At 32.5% G+C, this 19,627-nt stretch overlaps 3 protein-coding genes across 5 annotated transcripts; 1 reads left to right on the forward strand and 2 right to left on the reverse strand.

The window, feature by feature from the left end:
• Positions 1 to 2,843: 2,843 nt before the first annotated feature.
• Positions 2,844 to 6,060, reverse strand: LOC110424443 (uncharacterized). 3 transcript variants are annotated; one of them, XM_021439004.1, is made up of 3 exons: positions 5,985 to 6,060; positions 5,552 to 5,884; positions 2,844 to 5,070 (listed from the first exon to the last, which is right to left on the reverse strand). In XM_021439004.1, the coding sequence occupies exons 2-3, from the start codon at positions 5,634 to 5,636 to the stop codon at positions 2,972 to 2,974; spliced, it is 2,184 nt and encodes a 727-aa protein (XP_021294679.1). In that variant the 5' UTR covers positions 5,637 to 5,884; positions 5,985 to 6,060; the 3' UTR covers positions 2,844 to 2,971. The 3 variants fall into 3 exon arrangements, with proteins under 3 accessions (XP_021294679.1, XP_021294680.1, XP_021294681.1); XM_021439006.1 differs by having other exon boundaries at positions 2,845 to 5,070; positions 5,624 to 5,884; XM_021439005.2 differs by lacking the exon at positions 5,985 to 6,060 and having other exon boundaries at positions 5,552 to 5,976.
• Positions 6,061 to 7,463: 1,403 nt separating this feature from the next.
• Positions 7,464 to 8,140, reverse strand: GER1 (germin-like protein 1). The gene is given in 3 exon segments (XM_021439207.1): positions 7,464 to 7,712; positions 7,715 to 7,975; positions 7,978 to 8,140. Coding segments are annotated over 3 exon segments (621 nt in total). The 3' UTR covers positions 7,464 to 7,515.
• A 7,296-nt stretch (positions 8,141 to 15,436) lies between these two features.
• Positions 15,437 to 17,051, forward strand: LOC110424506 (growth-regulating factor 5-like). Its single transcript, XM_021439085.2, has 3 exons — positions 15,437 to 16,005; positions 16,115 to 16,467; positions 16,563 to 17,051. Exons 1-3 carry the CDS (start codon positions 15,437 to 15,439, stop codon positions 16,568 to 16,570), a joined length of 930 nt encoding a protein of 309 aa, XP_021294760.2. The 3' UTR covers positions 16,571 to 17,051.
• Positions 17,052 to 19,627: the final 2,576 nt, after the last annotated feature.

Consider the following 19,627-nt stretch of genomic DNA (forward strand, 5'->3'; position numbering starts at 1 on the left):
TTGAGTGATTTTAATTATTAGTATAGCAATAATTACAAGGATAGTGTATCTTAGCCTGGTTAACTTCTTTTAATTCTTCCAAGCATATTAAAAAATAGGCAAGATTAGATTCAATTCTTGGACTATGTTTATGATTAAGGACACGTGAATTCATTTCACTCATATGTATATATATAAACTCAAGTTATTAACCATAAGTAACCAGTTAATCATAACCAGTTAACCATGAATACCTATACCGAAAACATTTTAAGCAAAAAAACACTCATTGTTATCTCATATAATCACTTATCTTGATTGTCATTTTATCACAAGGTAAAGGTAATCTCTAACATATATAAATATATATATATAAAATATTCTTTATAATTAATATTATTAAAAATTTATCTAACTTGTAAATATAAAAGAATTTTAATTCTATCGAAGGATTTTCATTAAAAAATATATTTATCTTAATTCTAATAGTATTAAATAATTTATAGATTAATATTTAAAATTTTAATTTTATACGTTACAACAAAATTGAGTTTTAATCACATTAATTTCTTTAGGTAACGTATATATTTTTTGGTATAGTGAAAGATTAAAAAGTGTAATTATTTAAACTTTTAGTTTCACTTAGCAATATAAAAAAGTACAGCTTTTACTAATATATATAATTTTGTCTTTCTTTATTCAGAAAAATTGTCATACAAGTAAACATTAACTACCCATTGTTGTTATTTTTTTTATGCATGAATTTTTCTGTTTTTTAAGTTGATATAATTTTTGGATTTATTTCTTAGGAAGCGATTGATTAGTATTGCGTTATTTTATTGTACAATCTTAGTTTTTACAGGTTTAAGATAACTTCCAATTATAATTGTTTTAAAGGTATTTTATATATTGTTCTTATTTTATTTCTTAATTTCATTATTTTCTATTTATTCAAATTTTCATTATTTGAGTTCTTTATTATTTTTATTCTTATAATGTTGTTACTTCTATATAGAAATTAAAAGTCTTTCATCTAAGTTTTTAAATTATTTCTTTGGTTTTTGTCTTATATGATTAGGAGTATGGTTATACTTTTTTGTTGTAGATAATAAGCTACTGACACTTTTACTCAAGGTGTACCAATTATTGACTGCTTTTATATGTTACTCATCTTATCTCATAATAAGTTTATTTTTAATTATCTTTTGAATAAGAATATGCCTTTTACTATAAATATATTCCTTAATTTACATGTTTATTATTATTATTTTGCTCTATGTTTATCTATCAACTCATTTGATATATATATTTTTTGTAATTACTTTCTAAATATTAAAAAATGTCATAAATAAGTGCATTTTTACAAAATATAATATTAGTCAACCGTTCACTTTATAATTGTATATTATTGAAACCATATGGATAGAATATTATCAAGTTGCAGATTTAGTGTGTTTTGAGATTTGTTTAGTTTTTCTCTTTTTTTTAATTTTTTATTATTCTTTTTATTAAAGTTTAATTTTTTTACTGATTAAATTTACAACTTTATCTTTTTTTTAGAAAAAATGATCATATAAGTAAATATGAACTACTTATAGTTTTTTTTATGCATGAGTTTCTCTGTTTTTAAATTGACGTGGTTTTTGGATTAGTTTTAAGAAATGCAATTGATTAGTATTATTTTAATTTTACAAGGCTTCTCTTTCTAGAATTGTTTCTCTTTTTTCTTTAGTTTTTCTCTTCATTCCTTTCTTCTTCTATTTCTTTTTATTTTCTTAACTTATTTATCTTTTGAACCATATTTTTAATTTTTTTACTATATTTATATTTTTGCTTTCACTTTAAACTTTTTTGCATGTAACTAATTTATATCTATATATATATATATATTTAATTTTTCAACCAACTTTGTTTTTAAGAGGAGAAATAGCATCATTTGTGAATTTTGACCTGTGTTTTCAATACAATAATAGTCTTCAAGTTAACTCAACAAATAATCAACAAAATATCTATCAATTTTTAAATGTTTATCTTTACAAATTATAATATAATTTCATATTTATGAATAATACATTGGTTTATTATTTATTTTTAAATAATTATTTTTATTATTAATATAAATTAATTTTATATTTTATTCATACATCAAATGATTGTGCCTTGAATGCATAGCATAGGTTATGCTCTTATAAACATTAATAAATGACCGCATAACATGTAACGAGGAAGGAAGTTAAAAGATTTTGATGCACGAATAAAGAGAAAAGATGGGATGGGGCTACTAACGATTTCGCTTCCAATTTTTTTTGTAATAGCGCTTTTCACATGGTTTACCCTTTTTATTTACTTAGTTATTTTGAGAACCACGTAATAAAATGCTATATATGTATATATAATTCTATTCAAGTGTTAAAATGTTAGGTAATTAGGATCTCTTAAATACATATATTTAGTCAAAACCATCTTATATTTCTGATCTTTGAGAAAATATAAATTATATAAAATTGATTATCTGTATGCAGATTTTCACTAATAAATTTTTAACATCTTTACTAGCTATACATTTTTTTTATAAGAATCATATATCATTCTACAGAAATTCAATTAAATTATGTTTTATGTGTTTAAGCTTTAACAGTTTTTCAATAAGATTTTACTATACGATATGGATATCAAATTATGAATAGAATTTAAAAAGGTTGAACATTTACTATAGTTTTTTAAAGTTAAATTTTCATTTAATCGAAACAAGGCTCTTCAAGTTAATGCTAATCCAAGAAGAGCCATATAGTTTTCAAATTAGATCTATAGTGCTATGTACATACAAAATAACCAAAAAGAATATGCTAAATTACTTAGGTGTACACCCAAGCCCAAGGTATGTTTATTTGAAACTGAAAAAGGACAAATAAAGAAAGTTGTGCAGAAAAGAGGACCCGAACCAAGCCGGATTTCATGAGGATGGAAATGGGTGCTTATACATACAACGTGTCTAAGCCAAGTAATAAGCCAATCGGTCAAGCCTATTCCAATACCAGCTAGGCTTGAAATCGACGTCCACGAGTCTTTGGGGTAAATCCACCAAATTGATTTTCCTAGTTAAACCAAGATGTGCCATGAGAAGGGCGACGTGTGTTAGCAATTCCTCACCGTGCTGAAGTTGCCTTGCGTGCTCCTTCCACGGGCATTGACTAGCAGCATAAGTTAACATGTCCAGCCACACACCACCAATAAGCTCCCATTTCTCTTGGTGATCCCATCGAAATCTCGATATCACCTCTTGCAGCTGAGACACAACATAGCATCCTTCAAAGAATACTGACCTCCTCCGGCTTCCCATCTCGATAAAAAAGGTTCGAGATTCGATGTCGATGCCAAACAATCCCCTAATAGCTTCCTTGATTTTTATATCTTTATGGAAAAATCTTTTTGCTTCAATGCAGGTATCATGGTGCCTTAAATTACCAATACCTTCAGGAAGCATTGCTGGACACAGAAAGAGGAGATACATCATGTAATCAGATAAAAGCTTACTGAGGTGGCAATATGGACCGAGGTCACCGGTTCGATATCTTTGACGATCATCATGGAAAAAAACATCCGTAGCAATATGCCATAAGAGGAGACTGTGGGTAAATTCTACATCAGTTACACTCCAACCAAAGTCATCAGCAATTCCTTTTTTTTTAAGCACAACGGAACCTCTGTTATCCAACAAATCTGACAGATGGTCGAAACCAGAAAGCTCATATTGGTCTCGTTTTTCTTTCAGATGAGAGTAAATGATTGTTTTCAAATCAGGATTCACATCCTTCCAGCTAGTATGGAAGTACTTTTCCAATTTGTCCTCCGGATCAAATATGCTGAGAACTGCAGCAAGCTTGCTTTTCCTAGGCTGGAGGCAGTAACCTAGCAGGCTGTGCTGTGCCATTTTTCGTATTCCTTTCTTGGCTTTAGTCAAAAGAACTAACTTAGAGCCAGTGGCCTTAAGAAACCTGTTATTTTGACTTGTAAACCAGAGAATGCCGCGGTCAGAACTAAGATGAAGAATGGCTGAATAGATTTCAATGAAGATAGCTCCAACCATTAACAAGTAGGATATGCCAATGTCAACTTTGGAGTAGCCATGCTTACCAACGATGATCAAGAAGGAAATTAGTGTGGAAACGGTCAATGACAAACAAATGCAGCGGAGAATCACACCAATTCGAGAAATAACTATAGGAATCTTTGTGTAGAGCAAATCATACAAGAAACCAAGTTCAATCTCTACCATTTTGAATGCTTCTTCTGCAGACACGTTCCCCAACTCAAAAATGTAACTTAAATGATTGTAAATTCTGAGCTTGAGGTCCGAAAATAAGGGCCTAAACACCTGGAATAACAAAAAAGCTCGATGAAGATACCTGTATTTGTCCTTAATCTGTCTGTGATTTAAATATTCCTCCAGCTTTATGTCCCCTTTTGAAGGGCCCTGTAGAAGGTCAATTTCAAGCTCGAAACTTTTGGCATCGGAAGTAGAGAATACAGACTTCCTAATCTGCATGTTACAGGCTGAGAACAGAGCCCAAACCCTCTCCCCGTACTTGATAATTCCAACAATGAATATTGGAATGGCCATAATCGTGAGCACAGTTACGGTTAGGGTCCAAAACTTGACATACACATAGAGAGCAACTCCAACCTGGAAGCATAGCCCGAAGAAATGTCTAGGCCACAGCTCATTGTCAGACAAGGAGTAAGCAGTGATGGTATCCGGGCCACCAAGATGCAAGAGTAGGAATGGGGTCCAAAATATAACTAGTGGGCTGGTTATTTGTTCCCGTCTGGTCCTAAGAAGGGTACCCAGGGCAACCGTTGCTAACCAATCTGCAAACAGGTACATTGTCCAAACAAGGAATGAGACGAGTTTCAAATTTTTGCCGCTGAATTTTCGCCTATTCCCATATCTTATCAGTATGAGTTGAACAGTTAGGCTGAGTACAACCATTGCTCGGAGTTCCCATTTGAGCCAAAGGGATAGCATAACCTCTGACAACGTTTTCAGAAATGCTGCATCCTTGATCTCTACGAAAAGCAGAGCGATTGCAACTGCAAATTAAAACAAATGTTAAAAGTCAAATGGATATCTTTTTAATGTGCTCGAGCACTCATGTGTTGGGCAGGGACACTATGTATTTTTGGTAAAGTGGTAGGGTTAGTAATAGGAAGGTCTGTTATAGTGTTTTTGACCATCTACAGAGAACTTTGAAAACTTTTGTCAATTGTACAGGTCTTTTTAAGATGATTCTGAGTTGTTATGCTCAAATATAGAGCACAACAGATAAGAATCGACTTGTTTTTGTTCCCCCTGTGATTTTTATATACAATGAATTTACATTTCATTTAGTTATGGTAATTAACAAAACGATTTGGTTAAAAATAATTGATTTCCAGGTGAGATATTTAGCTTAACCAAAGAGGATTATACAGGCTTACAGAGATACCATGATAGATGCAAAAAACATAAGACCAACAGTATTATTGAAATGTTCAAGAGGCTCATTTAGCAAAAAAAAAAAATTTAACGAACCTATTGCACGTGCAGCAAGAGTCAACGAATGCAGAGTCTTTGTCTGATATATGCAAATGCTGTCATACTTACTTGTAACTATCATCGCGCCGATGCTTAATGCACCAAAGATGTGGGAGATGCCTCTGATGCTCAACTCAAAAGCAGCTTGAACCTCCGGCTTGGACTGTTTGCGATGTGATTCACTCCTAATTCTGCATAAATGCGACTGTATATAACTAAATACTTAAGCGAAAGAGGAAGCCACCTGATCCTGGTATAGATGACTGCTGGTGGCGAGATTTGGATGGAAATCCAATGTTTGAGCTGTTGTCGATTTTCATTAATTTGGACCTTGACAAAATAAAAAAAAAAGGTAAGGCAATGAAGGATAGCTACAAAATTATGGTATTGAGGGAGGGGATGGTATCATAAGAGCGAATGCATTGCTTACTGAATTGGTTAGAGACTTTTTGGGCAGATATGCCAAGATGTCATAACCATGAATATGTTACACCAAATAGCTCTATATATATAATGAAACTTTAATATGTTATACCAAAGTATGGGGATAACTTGTCAATTTTAAAAGCTAATGTACTCAAGGACTGCATAAGAATAATAGCATGGATTGGCCGGTAAGCAATGGATCGATGCAAAGAGCTTATACGTTTACTAACATAAAGGGCATTAAAAATTAGAAAAGCTTCAAACTTTCAATGTTCTGGGTCTCCTTTTCTCACTTAAATGTAAATAGCACAGAAATTATGAATGATTCCTATTTTTGGTGCAACGGAGAGATAATTTTGCCGGCCAATCAAATCCTTTAGGGAGTCAATTTATCAGTATTAATTTGTTGATTATTAATATGTCCTCTAAAGTAATTTCAGAAGTTGACAGCAACTGAATTCTTGTCTTGTACTTTGAGTTGATCTTTGTATCTAGTTATGGCTCTTTAGATTATATATATTCGGAAGTCACTCCTTTTAGATTTTAGACCTAGAATTAACCCATGGACACGTATACGTGGCAATGAAGAGATACCCAATTCAAAGTTACTTGCAAACTTTTCTCCCTTTAGGCTCTATTTTATGGTTTTTCTAATATTGTATTGTTTTTCTCTGTGGTTATTTTTTCAGGAAAAATAAAGTTACGAGGGGCGAATGAAATTTCTAAAACAACTAAAATTACACTGACAATGTATATGTGTGTGTGTTTGTTGATGATCGACATGCAAAGTGGATATATATAAGTTAAAATTATAAAAAGTAGGTATTTTAATTTTGTACTAAAAAATTAGAAACAGATATATATATATATATATATATATATATATTTATAGCTTTTGGGACCAGCTATAATAAGAATGAAAAATACAACTAATGACCAAAAAGAAGAAAAAAGCTAGCTAGCTAAGTGTTACGTTGACATGCAAAGAGGTCTCAACCATAGGAAAATAGATAACATTATCATTTTTTAGAATAGCCGATGTTGCTAGCAGTCGGTTTTTTTACTTTTTCATAAATAGGATATACGTTCGAATATTTAATTTAATAATAAATATATTTACTTTTCTAATAAAAAAATTATAAGCACATGAGAGTCTTAATTAGGGCTTCATTACAGGCATGAATTGCACACTATATTCCTCAAGGATGCATTTATCTTCTATAGCCGTTGCACTTGTGAATCCGTCTTTGTTCTATCAATGTCATGTAGTAATAGAATATTGAATAAGCTTGAGACCGCAAGAAAGCAGCCTCAAGCAAACGATCGACATGATCTTTTATTTTCTTTCCCTCTTTGGCGTTTGTATGCATAGAAATATTTGATTATCTTCTTATCGAAAATATGATAATTTATTTAATAATTTAAACGAAACAGGTACATGAATTGAAAACACAAACATAGAACTCCATAAAATGACATCGCTACAAATTAAATTCAGAAATGTTGAAGGAAAAATTAATATTTCCTTGTAATGCCTAGTTGGTACCACCAGGAACACCCTTAAGCTTCTTCACTTGAGCGTCATCACGGAATGTGGTTGTCTCCACCAAGTCAGAAGGCAAATCATTGGCAAACAGAGCAAAATCGAGGATCTGGAGACCAGGGTTTGGGCTGTTGAAACTAACAAGATCGAGCCCTGGTCTCTTACCAGAATTTATTTGAAAATGCAACAACCTTGAGGAAAAACGATCATATCTCCCCTTTTCAGTGTCTTCAAGTAAACACTATTAGCTGAAGAAATGAACCCTGCAGTAATGTGACCGTGCACCACATACAGAAGCTAGGTTGCAGCAGGGTGAGTGTGCATTGGGATTACACCGCCTACAGCCACGTCCAACAGTGCTGCAGACAGGCCTAGCCCATTTAACCCTGGAAATTGTGCCACAAATGCAGGGCTGACCGCAGCTTTGATAATGTTTGTGGTGTTTCCTTCAGGCCTAGGCCCGTAAACACGAAGTCGTCAGCTGTGACTTTGGCAGCCTTTTTAGAAGCATAGCCAGGAGGGGTTTCTGCTCCCTTCAAGTTTGCAACGCAAAAGTCCTGCACCAGGGCAGTAGCTGAAGTGCAGAGGAGGGAGAGGAGGGAGAGGATGTGAAGCATTTTTAGTGGGGAACTGTTTTTTTTTTCCTTATGGTAGTATGCTTTTCTTTTAGGGGCTTTGGATAAAGATATATAGAAACTTTTGCTCACAAACGGAATACAATGGTGCAATTTGGTAACGATATGCCCATGTTGATGAAGGAGACAAAATGAATGAAGAAGAGGACCACAAGTTTTTGCATTGTGTAACAATTTAAGTCCAAGCCCGAGCATTGGTTCCTCTCAAATTGAATTGACGCAAACTTTGATATCATTTATAATGATCTAAGTTTAAAAATTAATTTAATAATTTTTTTAATTTAACCCATGTGATTCTTAAAAATTTAAATTTAAATTTTTAATAGTAATAGACTTAAATTGTTATATAAATCTTAATAATCACATTCACATAAAATATAAGATGTGAGGTATTACATGTTGTTAATGCTTTTCAAACCTTCTCATTTTGTAGTAAATACTACATTGATGACAAAGATTAGCCTATTCAATTAGTAAATGTAATACTAGTAAGTTGCAATTAAATAAAATGTAATACTAGTAAGTTAAAATATATCACTATAGCAAGTTGATAGCAATTAAGATAAGTGTTTGTTTGCATTAATTCCATGCATCTAAGTAGGAATAAATTCCCAAAAATTAAAATGGACATATTATTTTGAAAAATCAGGTATAGAGAGGGAATTTAGCATGACGTGGTCCAAAGTCACATGGCAAAAGAGCCCAAGGGGGACTCATAAGAAGACATCGTGACAGCTAAATGCCTAAAAGGTTATTAAACAGCGCCTTGCTGTCATTCAAATCGCGACCATGAAACTATTGTGTGGATTCCCTTAGGGCTAGTTTCCCTAGGCAGAAGTTGCCACGGGTCAAATTATCAGGACCTTTACTACTTCATCTGCCTCAATTAATGTCTGAATAATTAATTTCGCTGTCTACTGTCTACATAAGTAATTCTAAATTTCCTTATGTCCGATGCTCACAATCAAGCCAAATAAAAAACAAGATATTATAAAATACAAGTGTATTAGTAAAATATATACATTTAGTCATAGTGAGAAGGAGATAATTCTGTTTTTCTTTTTTTTTTATAAAAAGAATTTGAAGACAAATTGACTGCTTTAATCCTAGGTTGGGATACTGTGGAAACCAATTAATTAATGAGTTAAAATGAGGACAGATATTATTTTGGTAATCAGCAAACAAATATATTGATAGTCAAATGATGTTAGCATTTAAAAATACAATTTTCGATCTTTTAATTGAAAATTTACGATGAGGAATATGATGAATTACTCTTTAGCCCAATAGATTGGTCCTGACCCAACAGTCGAGTCCATAAGAGTACATGAAATCCAAAATATGCTTAAGAAGGCCAATCTCTTTCTTTCGCAGAGGCAATGACGTGACACATTTGTTCATAATCGAGGAATGGCAAAAAGGACACACTTGTAATTTGCCAAAAACAAACAAGTGGGAGAGACAGAAAGAAAGAAAGTTATGTCCCGCTGTCACTTAATTTGACTGTAAAGAGAGACACTGAAGCAGCATCAAGGTTGGCAAGAGAGAAGTCATGGTTAAATAATTTAATAATTAGAGGGAGTTTTTATAAGTTTGGTGAGTAATGATAGCAGTAGTTAAAATGATATACTGTGATTTGGAAGTTGGGAACACACAGCTTATCACTGACTCATTCATAGAGGTCTGGTGACTGGTTCTCAGTCAAAAACCTCCAAAAACTTTCCCAGGTGAGCTTTATTAGACCTACCATGTCTGAGTAGCTGCACCCACACTGTCAAGAAATGCTTCACAAGAAAAAGATGACTGTGACAATATGGAAAGAGATGTGTTCAAGGAAATATGTTGGGTTAATGAATGAAACGCTCCGTTAGTTGAGATATCAGCAAAGAAAGAAAGGAGAGAGAGGGTCATGTGTTTTGGGGCAGAGAAAACAGAGAGTGAACAGTCCTTTTTCTCAGAGTGCACTTCCCTGACACACACCCTCCTGCCCACTTTCAACAAATAGAAAAGGCCATATTTCTTTTTTTGCCTTTATAATGCAACCAAACAAACCAAGACTTCCTTGTAACCAATAGACTATCACTCGCTCTGGTACAATACCGCTTCAGTGTGAACTTACTCAAGTGGCCTTTCCCTTTTACGAAGGCAAAAATAATTCATGCAACAACCCAAGCATACCCATGTTCTTACCACAAGTTTTGGTGAGACCAATAATGACTACTAGCACTATAACTTGGAGAAATTGATTGGACCCTCATCAAATTTCCTCGACTTTTACCCCCAAGTTTTGGTGGGAATTCTAATGGCTGCTAATAGCATTTGCATCTGCTTGAATTGATTGCTATCATAGGATTTCCCAAATCTTATCCCAGATATTTTCTGAGACAATGCTCTAGGATCTAATAAAATGTGAGTTTTGCAGAATTTGGTGAGATCTTGTACAATTTCCTCTGTTTTACTCCAAAGTTTTGGTCAGAGTAATTATAGCTTGTGCAAAACACAGTAACTTAAAGAAATAAATCATCTTGTCTGTTGTTGGTATGATATCTTAAATGTGTTTGGGTTCCTAAGTGTTCCGAAGCAACGCAATGACCCGGTTCAAACCTAAGATGTAAGGCTATTCCTTTTGATTCATATAATGTTTTTAACATTGCTCTCCAAATATAATAACATTATAAGATCAATTCTAAAATCTTTTGTGTACGATAGACTTCTCTTATTACCCAAATTAATATATATCCTTCAAAAGAAAATTGAATGAAGAAAGCTTATGCTTAAAGAGTAATGACCTACTTTGCATTATGAAGTTCGTTTATGTATAACACAAAACTTAATTTAGATACATGATATGGTTATAAAAAAATTTGCATTATAAAAACGTTAATATCCTCCACGTGATTTTCTAAAAACGGTAAAAGGGATTTGAATAGAGAATATTCTTTTTGTACATAAATTCTCAATTAATTTGCCCTTAATATATTGTGGTTTAATTATCTTGATGAAAATATTTTAATCAGCATACATATGAATGCATTGCATATGTTCAGAAAATGTTTTGAAGCTTTATCTTTTGTGGACAGTCTCTATTTAGCAATAATTTTTAAAATTATTTAGCTGTATAGCAAAATCTTATATGAAACTTGTCTTAAAATTTTTTATAGACAAAGAGAAAGTAAACAAGAGAGTGAGAACATTTAGTAACTGGTTAAAAATGAGCGAAAGTAACCGGAACGAAAGTGTAACGTAAAAATGACATAGGTGCATATTTAAGCAAAACCAAAGTTTGTCGAGCTATTCATGAAGCGAAGTTAATCTTTTACCTCTTACTTATAAAACAAGTAGAGCAAATTATTAATTTGATCATTTAATTCCAAAATTTTTATTGTAATCATTTAAGTTTGAAATGACGGCTTGCTTACCTAAAAATAATAAAATTTAATGTTTGAGTTACTCAGTTATTAAAAGTTATCCGCTGTTTGACACGACATGTTACCAGTGGCGGAGTCCCCTTAACTGATGAAGTGACGCGGGACATGGCCCCCAAATTTTTAAAATTTTTCATATATTTTGTTAATGATTTTTCTGAAGTAAATTTTATTTAATAGTTAATATAAATAATAAAATAATAAAATAATTTTATACATCACACTTAATATTCATTTTTTAATTTATATTATTATTTATTTTTATTTTTATTTTATTTATTCATATATTCAAAATTTTTGTAGATTTTTTTTTTAATTTTTACAAATCATACATTATATATATATATTTTTTTATTATGTCAAATGTAGTATTTATCTTCTACTTGTCATATTTTTTATTCGTAGAATTTATTTTTAATTATTTTAATTTTTAAACTTTAATAAATTATTTTATAATTTTTAAATATAAATTATAATGTTACTTTGTTACTTAAAATTTTATCAATGTATCATTTTTTTTAATATTGATTTTAATATATTTTTTTATTTACTTTTTTTTATATGAACATAAATTTTATTGAATTTGTTTAAAATAACATCTTAAGCCATTGGACACCTAAAGAGTCTACTAGTAATAAATAAGAAATGTTTACAAAGGAAACATCATAAACTTGTAATCCTATGCTTAAATTATTGTAATGAGTGACCATCCAATCGGATGTATATAAGATAAGTGGCATTCTCATTCCTTGTGAAATAACTGTATTGTAATAACTGGATATTTGGCTCTAGATCGTTTTCCTTGTTTTGTATTTTCTGTAATGCTAGGAGCAATCTCTTTCCACTTGTACTTTCTTATAACCTTTAGACCAACATATCTCCAAACTTAGTTAAAATAAAATTATCTTAAATATATAATTTTTAAACAATCTTGATTATATAAGAAAAAAATATTAATCTTATATATCGTATTTAACTGTATATTTATATTCTATACAATATAATTTTACATTTTTATTATCAATATTTTGATTATTAATTAAATTTAATATATTAATTTTTAAAATTTATAACCTTTATTTTTCAATGTTTGACCCTTTCAACAAAAGTTAGCTAACTTCGTCCTTGCACTTCACATCAACTATATTGAATTAAATGGACAATGCCACCTACCAAATGAATTGAGAGATCGAAATTAGTAATTTACTCAAAAAGATATTTTTAGGTCCATGTATCCCTTACACTTATTTTCACGCTAAAATCTAAAAAAAAAATTAATGTTACACTTTTTTTAATTGAAATTAAAATTGAAAATATAAATAAAAATAATAAAATAAAAAATTGAGTTATTTTAATTACTAGTACACAACAATTACATAGATAGTGTCTTAGCCAGGTTAACTTTTTTTTAAAAAAAAATTATTGCAAGCATTATTAAAAAACCAGACAAGAGGAGTCAATTCTTGGACTATTTATGATTAAGGACACGTCAGTTCATTTCACTAATGCCTTCATTTTGTATAGCCAGAAGTAATAACCAATTAATCATAACAGTAAATGAATAGCTATACCGACAACATTTTAAGCAAAAAAAACTCTCATTGTTATCTTATATAACCACTTATCTTGATTGTCATCTTATCATAAAGTTAAATATATAGACTATGAATATTAAAAAAAATTTTAATTGACTAAAATAATCATGTTTATTTATTAATATTTTAAATTATCATTTTAAATATTTTTTATTATTAATATTAATAAGATTTATCTAATTTGAAAATATAATGAAATTTTAATTACATCAAATGACTTTTATTATATTATTATAAATATTAATAAAATTTATGTAATTTATAAATATAAAAGAATTTTAGTTGTAAGGATGATTATCATTTAAAAAATATTTATCTTAATTATAATAGTATTAAAAAATTTATAAATTAATATTATAAAAGTTTAATTATACATAATTATATTTTTATTTAAAAGTAATTTAACTTTACACTTTAAATGCATTAATAATATTTATTATCTAAATAAATATTTAAATACAATATATAATAATAACTAATAGTAATTCATCAAAAAAGATACTGATAAAGTTAAAGAGCAGATAAATCATTCGAACTCTGAAGTAGGGTGTACATGTACAGCTTTTTCACCCATCTTGTCTAAAAACTAATATTTTGAGTAGGATCGTTAAAAGTCCACCGATGTCTGCAAATTAATCTAGGTTATAAGGTTTATTAGTCTCAGGAACAAATAATTAGAGCAGTAATAAACATTAATAAATGACTAAAAGGAATTAAAAAGAAGAAAAAGAAAAAACTAAGAATTCTTTTGGAAAAAGAAAAGGGGTCCGTCCGTACCATAAAACCAGGCCTTAGCTTGCGTTTCCTGTGTCCGTCCTGTGTATCCTGTGCGTGCGTCAGTGTGACACAAAAAAAACTGGTCCTTTTTCCCCTGCAAAGAATGATATGCCCACCAATCAATTTACTACTTGCACCTCTTCCAGTGTATGAGTATGCATGCATTCGTATATCTGTTTAAGTGCAACCCAAGGATGAAGAATTCGGAAAACTTATCTTTAATATATTGCATTATTTACTCAATTATTTTATTATTTTTTTGTTTCTCCACTCTTGAACTGAAACCACTTAACAGCTTCTTTGACTGTGGATGGAGTGCTTATTACAAGTAGAATCTGTACTGGTTACCTGATCGAATAAAGCTGAAAAGGCATTATTCTTATGATAAAATCATATTAAGTGGAAAGGAGGCTGTGGACAAAAATGTCGAAAGTGTAAATCGAAAAGAAAAAAGAGTGAAAAAAAGCAATATCCGTCCATCATCTAATTATACCAGAGTAGAGAGTACTGTATCTCAGCTTCACATAATGGCATGGCACTCATTTTAAGGAGGATGACGTGCAGACCGCCAAAGCAAAAGGTTTGCATGTAATGTAACATTAATTACACTAATTATATTAGTAACCTTCTTTCTCTATCCGTGTTATAATTCTAGTTGGAAGTAGCATTATTTTATTTAATTACGTTCTACTTCTTCTTTTTCTTTGCACATTTAATTCGTTTATGGATTTTTGTAAGATGTCAGAGACAAAAGCAGCAACAAAGGCAGCGGCAGCAGCAGCATAGCAGAAGCAGAAGCAACAGAGTTGCAGTCATAATAAGACCAGAGTTACTCAGAAGGGAGAGAGAGAGAGAGAGAGAGAGAGAGAAGTAGGAGGAGGAGGTGGCAGCAATATTATCAGTGCCATTAGTTTTATCCATGCACAGAAGAAGATTCTGCTACCCAATTGACTCTGCAAAAATACCCTTCAAAACTACCAGCCCCAGCGACAAGAGACCCTTCTTCCTGAGAAGTCTTTAGATTGGTTCTTGTTCAACTCCTTGTTCCTTCTGAAAGATTATATTTCTAGGTTTCTTTTTTGTTCGACTTTAGAGATGATTAGTGCCAGAAATAGGTCTCCATTTACTCCAACTCAGTGGCAAGAGCTTGAACACCAAGCTCTCATCTTCAAGTACATGGTTTCAGGAGTTCCTATCCCACCTGAACTAATTTATTCTGTCAAAGAAGTTTGATCTTCTTTAGCTTCCCGCCTCTTCCTCACCAACCTAGTAAGTATGCAGAAACAAATTGATTCTTCTATTCATTATGCCTTCGGACTTCTTTTAGCTCAAATTTTCATTTAATCTTGGTGTCTTTTTTTTTTAATTTTATCTAATTGGCTCCTTGTCAATTAACTTTTGGGGCTGATTTAATAAGTTTTTTTTCTTTGTTTACGTGTATGTGTGTTTGGGTGTGTTTTCTTTAATTATTTTTTGGTCAAATGAAAATTTTGGTGTCTGGGGGAGGGGCTGCAGTTGGGTGGGGTTGTTTTCAGGTGGGTTTTGGCAGAAAAGCAGACCCGGAGCCAGGGAGGTGCAGGAGAACAGATGGGAAAAAATGGAGGTGCTCAAAAGAAGCTTACCCAGAATCCAAGTACTGTGAGAGACACATGCACAGAGGCAGAAACCGTTCAAGAAAGCCTGTGGAAGTTAGTTCAACAACAGCTGTTTGTACAACACCACCACCACCAACAAGCTCGATACTTTCACCATCCTTCTCATCAATCAACAGAAACCTCTCCATTTCCACTTCCAGCAATTCTAGCCTATCCTCCAGTTCTTCGTCTTTCTCTTTTTCTCCACTCTCTTCTTCTCCTATAGCTCCTGAAATCTACGCCCATCACAATCCTAACCAAACCACCCATCTTAACCACTTCCTTTATTCTCATCCTTCCACTTCTACAAGACCTCCTGGTTCAGGCTTATCATTTCAAAATGACACTTCACCTCACCATTTCTTGGACTCTGGAGCAGGAATTATTTCTTTCACTCATACTGATAAAGATTACAGGTTTTGTTATAGCTTAAGCCTTCAAGCAAGATTAAATTACCTCTTAATCTCTTATACTTTTGCCTTTGCTTTATAATTGCCTGTGAAAGTTGTTATTCTTTATTAACAGGTACGTTCATGGAACAAGGGAGGGTATGGATGAGAGATCTTTCTTCCCTGAAGCATCAGGGAGTGCAAGAGTTGTATCTGATTCTTATCAGCCATTGACAGTGAGTTCTTACAAAAGCTACCCTCAGTCAGAGTATCAGAGCTTTGGTGACAGTGGCTCGAAACAGCGGCAGCAACAGCAACAAGAGCAGCATTGCTTTGTTTTGGGTACTGATATCAAGTCAGCTAGGCCAATCAAACCAGAAAAAGATGATGAAACTCAAAAGCCAGTGCACCAATTTTTCGGGGATCACTGGCCACCAAGGAACACTGACTCTTGGCTTGATCTCGCATCCAATTCCGGGGTCCATTCAGGTAATTCAAATTCACTATCATTTCTTTTTTTTTCCTTTCCCTTCTCGTACAAATCTTTTGTCCACTTCTTAAACATGATATTTTTGCTTCTGCAGATAGTTGAGGTCTCAATAATGGATCTAATATATTATGGCCAAAATAGCACTTGCTTGGTGGGTCAATTCCTTAGCTATTGAAGTTGTGGCTAGGACTGCTTTGTTCCGATAAAGGTGTGGAACCAAGACCGTAGGGCCAACGGGAAGATATCTATGTCTTGCCACCTTGATAACCTACTTTTATCTTCTTCCCTGGAGGAAACATGTTTCGAATTTGTAGACTTGATTCTTTGACTGGAATCATCCTCATGTGCTTTAAGGTCTCAAAACTTTTATAAGTATTAGCATTTTCCTTTCCTGTTTCTGCTTTATATTGCAAAAATCCACTGCTCTGAGTCCCAAAAGGCATGTGAGGTCAGAACTTTGATATATATATATATATATATATATATATTGTAATGTTCATTCATTATCCTACCGCAGAAACTAATATTCGACAAAACAATTATTGCTAAAACTTTTTATGCATGCCAAAAGCTTTGCTGGCTAATTAGTTTCTCACCACCGTGATGCCCAATAATATCACCATTTGGCATCAGATGCATACCCATCCCTAGGTTTGCTGTCAGTAACTTTTCATGTTTGGATTTAATTCTGAGGGTATTTTTGAAATCTTGTGCTTTGCTTTCCATCTATCTCCTCTTTTTTGTCTTTTTCTTGGGATCCAGTTATTTGAGATCCAATCTCTCGCTCTCAATCAACTAAATCTCTAATAAATCTATAATTAACATCACCCAACGAGAAAAGGAAGAAAACCGAGATGCCCCAAAGGACAAGATAAGATAGGCATTGAAAGTAGCTGAGCACTGGCGCTTTTTGGTATAAACAAAAGAGGAACAGTGTGCCTCCCTTCTGCTGCCTCTTGATCTACTCCTTTTGAGCATATCTCAGCATTGTTCCTGGGCTTTAACTGCCTCAATTTCTCAACTAGCTAATTGTTTTAATAAACTAATGAATGAATTGAGCCGCCTGAGTTTAGCTGTAAGTGGGATTGGACTTTGGAAGAGTACACTGAAGTTGAAACTTTAATGTCATAGCATTTCAATTTTCATGCACGGTCCACTGCTACTGCAAAGTACACTTCCTTTCATCAATTTTTCAGTTTGCATACATGCACCAACCTCCAACCTCCACATGCATGCCCTAATACTCTAAATCTTGTAGTCCAAATTTGCCCATGAAACTTCTTTGGGTGTCCCAATTACTATAAACTGATGGGTTTAGGCCAACTCAAATCCACAAATGCTCTCTTTAGCCTCTGAGATGGATTATAATCTCAAGCTCTCAATTTCAAAAGCATCCAAGTTGCCTTGCTCTTCAAGACCAATAACATGGAACATCGGCTAGCGATTATAAAAGTATTAAAACAATAATAGAAAAAACACAGAAACAAAACGTCAGATTTCCATGGGGAACCGTATTTCACTTCGGCGGCTACAGATCTATAAGAAATGCATTACGCTTTTCCATTTTAATCTAAATTTAATTCCATTTTTGGAGCATGCTATCTAAGTCCAAATCAAGTTGAAAAAAAGAACAAGAAAAGAGAAGACATGAATTTAAACACTGTTTACCAAATCTAGTTGAATCTCAATTCTCAATGCATCCATCTTTGAAAGATTTGCCATATAAAAAGGAAACTCACATCCACCTCAAAAATTAACGAGTTGTTCCCTTTTCTGGTCACATCACATACCTGATCTCTACATTATAGTCGAACTGAACTACTTGCCATGAATCTGCCTAATGGTGTGAATGTGATTGACACCTGATGGCCGTGACTCCTCCCATACCAATAGTGTGATTAACAACTTATAATCACTTACATAACAGCCAAATACATAGAATTGGATGACTTGTTAGTTGTTTCCAACAAAAAGTTAATCAAAACTATTTTCCTAACGCACCAGCTCATCTTAGCTAATATTTTACCGAGTTTGGTATTAAAGTAGGAAGCTAGAACTAATTTCAAAGAAAACCCCACAATGAAGCTTTGGGTATCTAGGAAAGTTGAGTTTGTTCTCCAAATTTGATACTTAAACCATGGATAGAGACCAACTGCCAACTTGATAAAGCTAAATTACATTTAGTCCAGATAGAATATCTTAGCGGCTAACCCAAGAATTAAATGACAAACTACTTAATTCGAAGCCTTTAGCCTTGAAGCGAAGCAAAATGCAAATTTCAAAATGTCGTTTGCTGCTTTAAAAGTTCTTTCTTTTTTAAGCCATTGGCCACCTAAATCACTCTATTGCAGAGTTTTAACTTTGAAGGCTAGCCAAATAAGCAAAATTTGTACTTACAATTTGTTTTCTACAATTATCCATGATTTGATAAATCCACCAAATGAGCCAATGTAACAGCACAAACAGATATTTGTATCAATCATCTCAAAAAATAGTGTTGATCAGAACATCTAAATTTCCAGAATTTAACATGTTGACATGATCACATCTTATTAAATGATCACCTAGCGATTGAACTAGATCCCCATACTAGCCAACCATTCTAATTCTGAATGAGTTACATCATGTAGCACCATTCCAATGAGAAAAGAACTGCCCACACTTAGATCGCTTAGGACAGGTGATTATTTTTAGCAATACATTGAAGTAGACCTAAGACATGGATGGCTATTGCTGTTTACCTATTTGACTAGGACAAATAGATAACTGCCAAGTTACCACCAAAATGTAACAGCCATATTCTAGGTATGAAGCAGATTTCTTCATGGGAATATTCAGAAAATTTCCTTTAGCGAGTTGCAACAAATGCAGAAAGTATGTTCATGTTCAATATAAGCTTATAAAGAATTAATGAATACCGTTCAACTTCTTCAGTAGTTGGAAACTCAGAAAATTCCAATACCAAAAGTATCTTCAGCTCATCATCTACCCCCAACCCAAACCACAAAAAGAAAATATGCATACATAACATTTCATACGGTAGGTTGCTTTTAAAAAGCACTGCATATTCCTATCAACGACAGAATCACAATTCAATCTATTTAACATTTAGGTAATGCTGAGGTAAAATCAATTTATATGGCACATAAATGCAAAATT

This window comes from Theobroma umbraticum, unplaced genomic scaffold, assembly GCF_002168275.2.
Source record: "Theobroma umbraticum cultivar Fairchild unplaced genomic scaffold, ASM216827v3 scaffold_204.0, whole genome shotgun sequence".
Classification (NCBI taxonomy): Eukaryota; Viridiplantae; Streptophyta; class Magnoliopsida; order Malvales; family Malvaceae; genus Theobroma; species Theobroma umbraticum.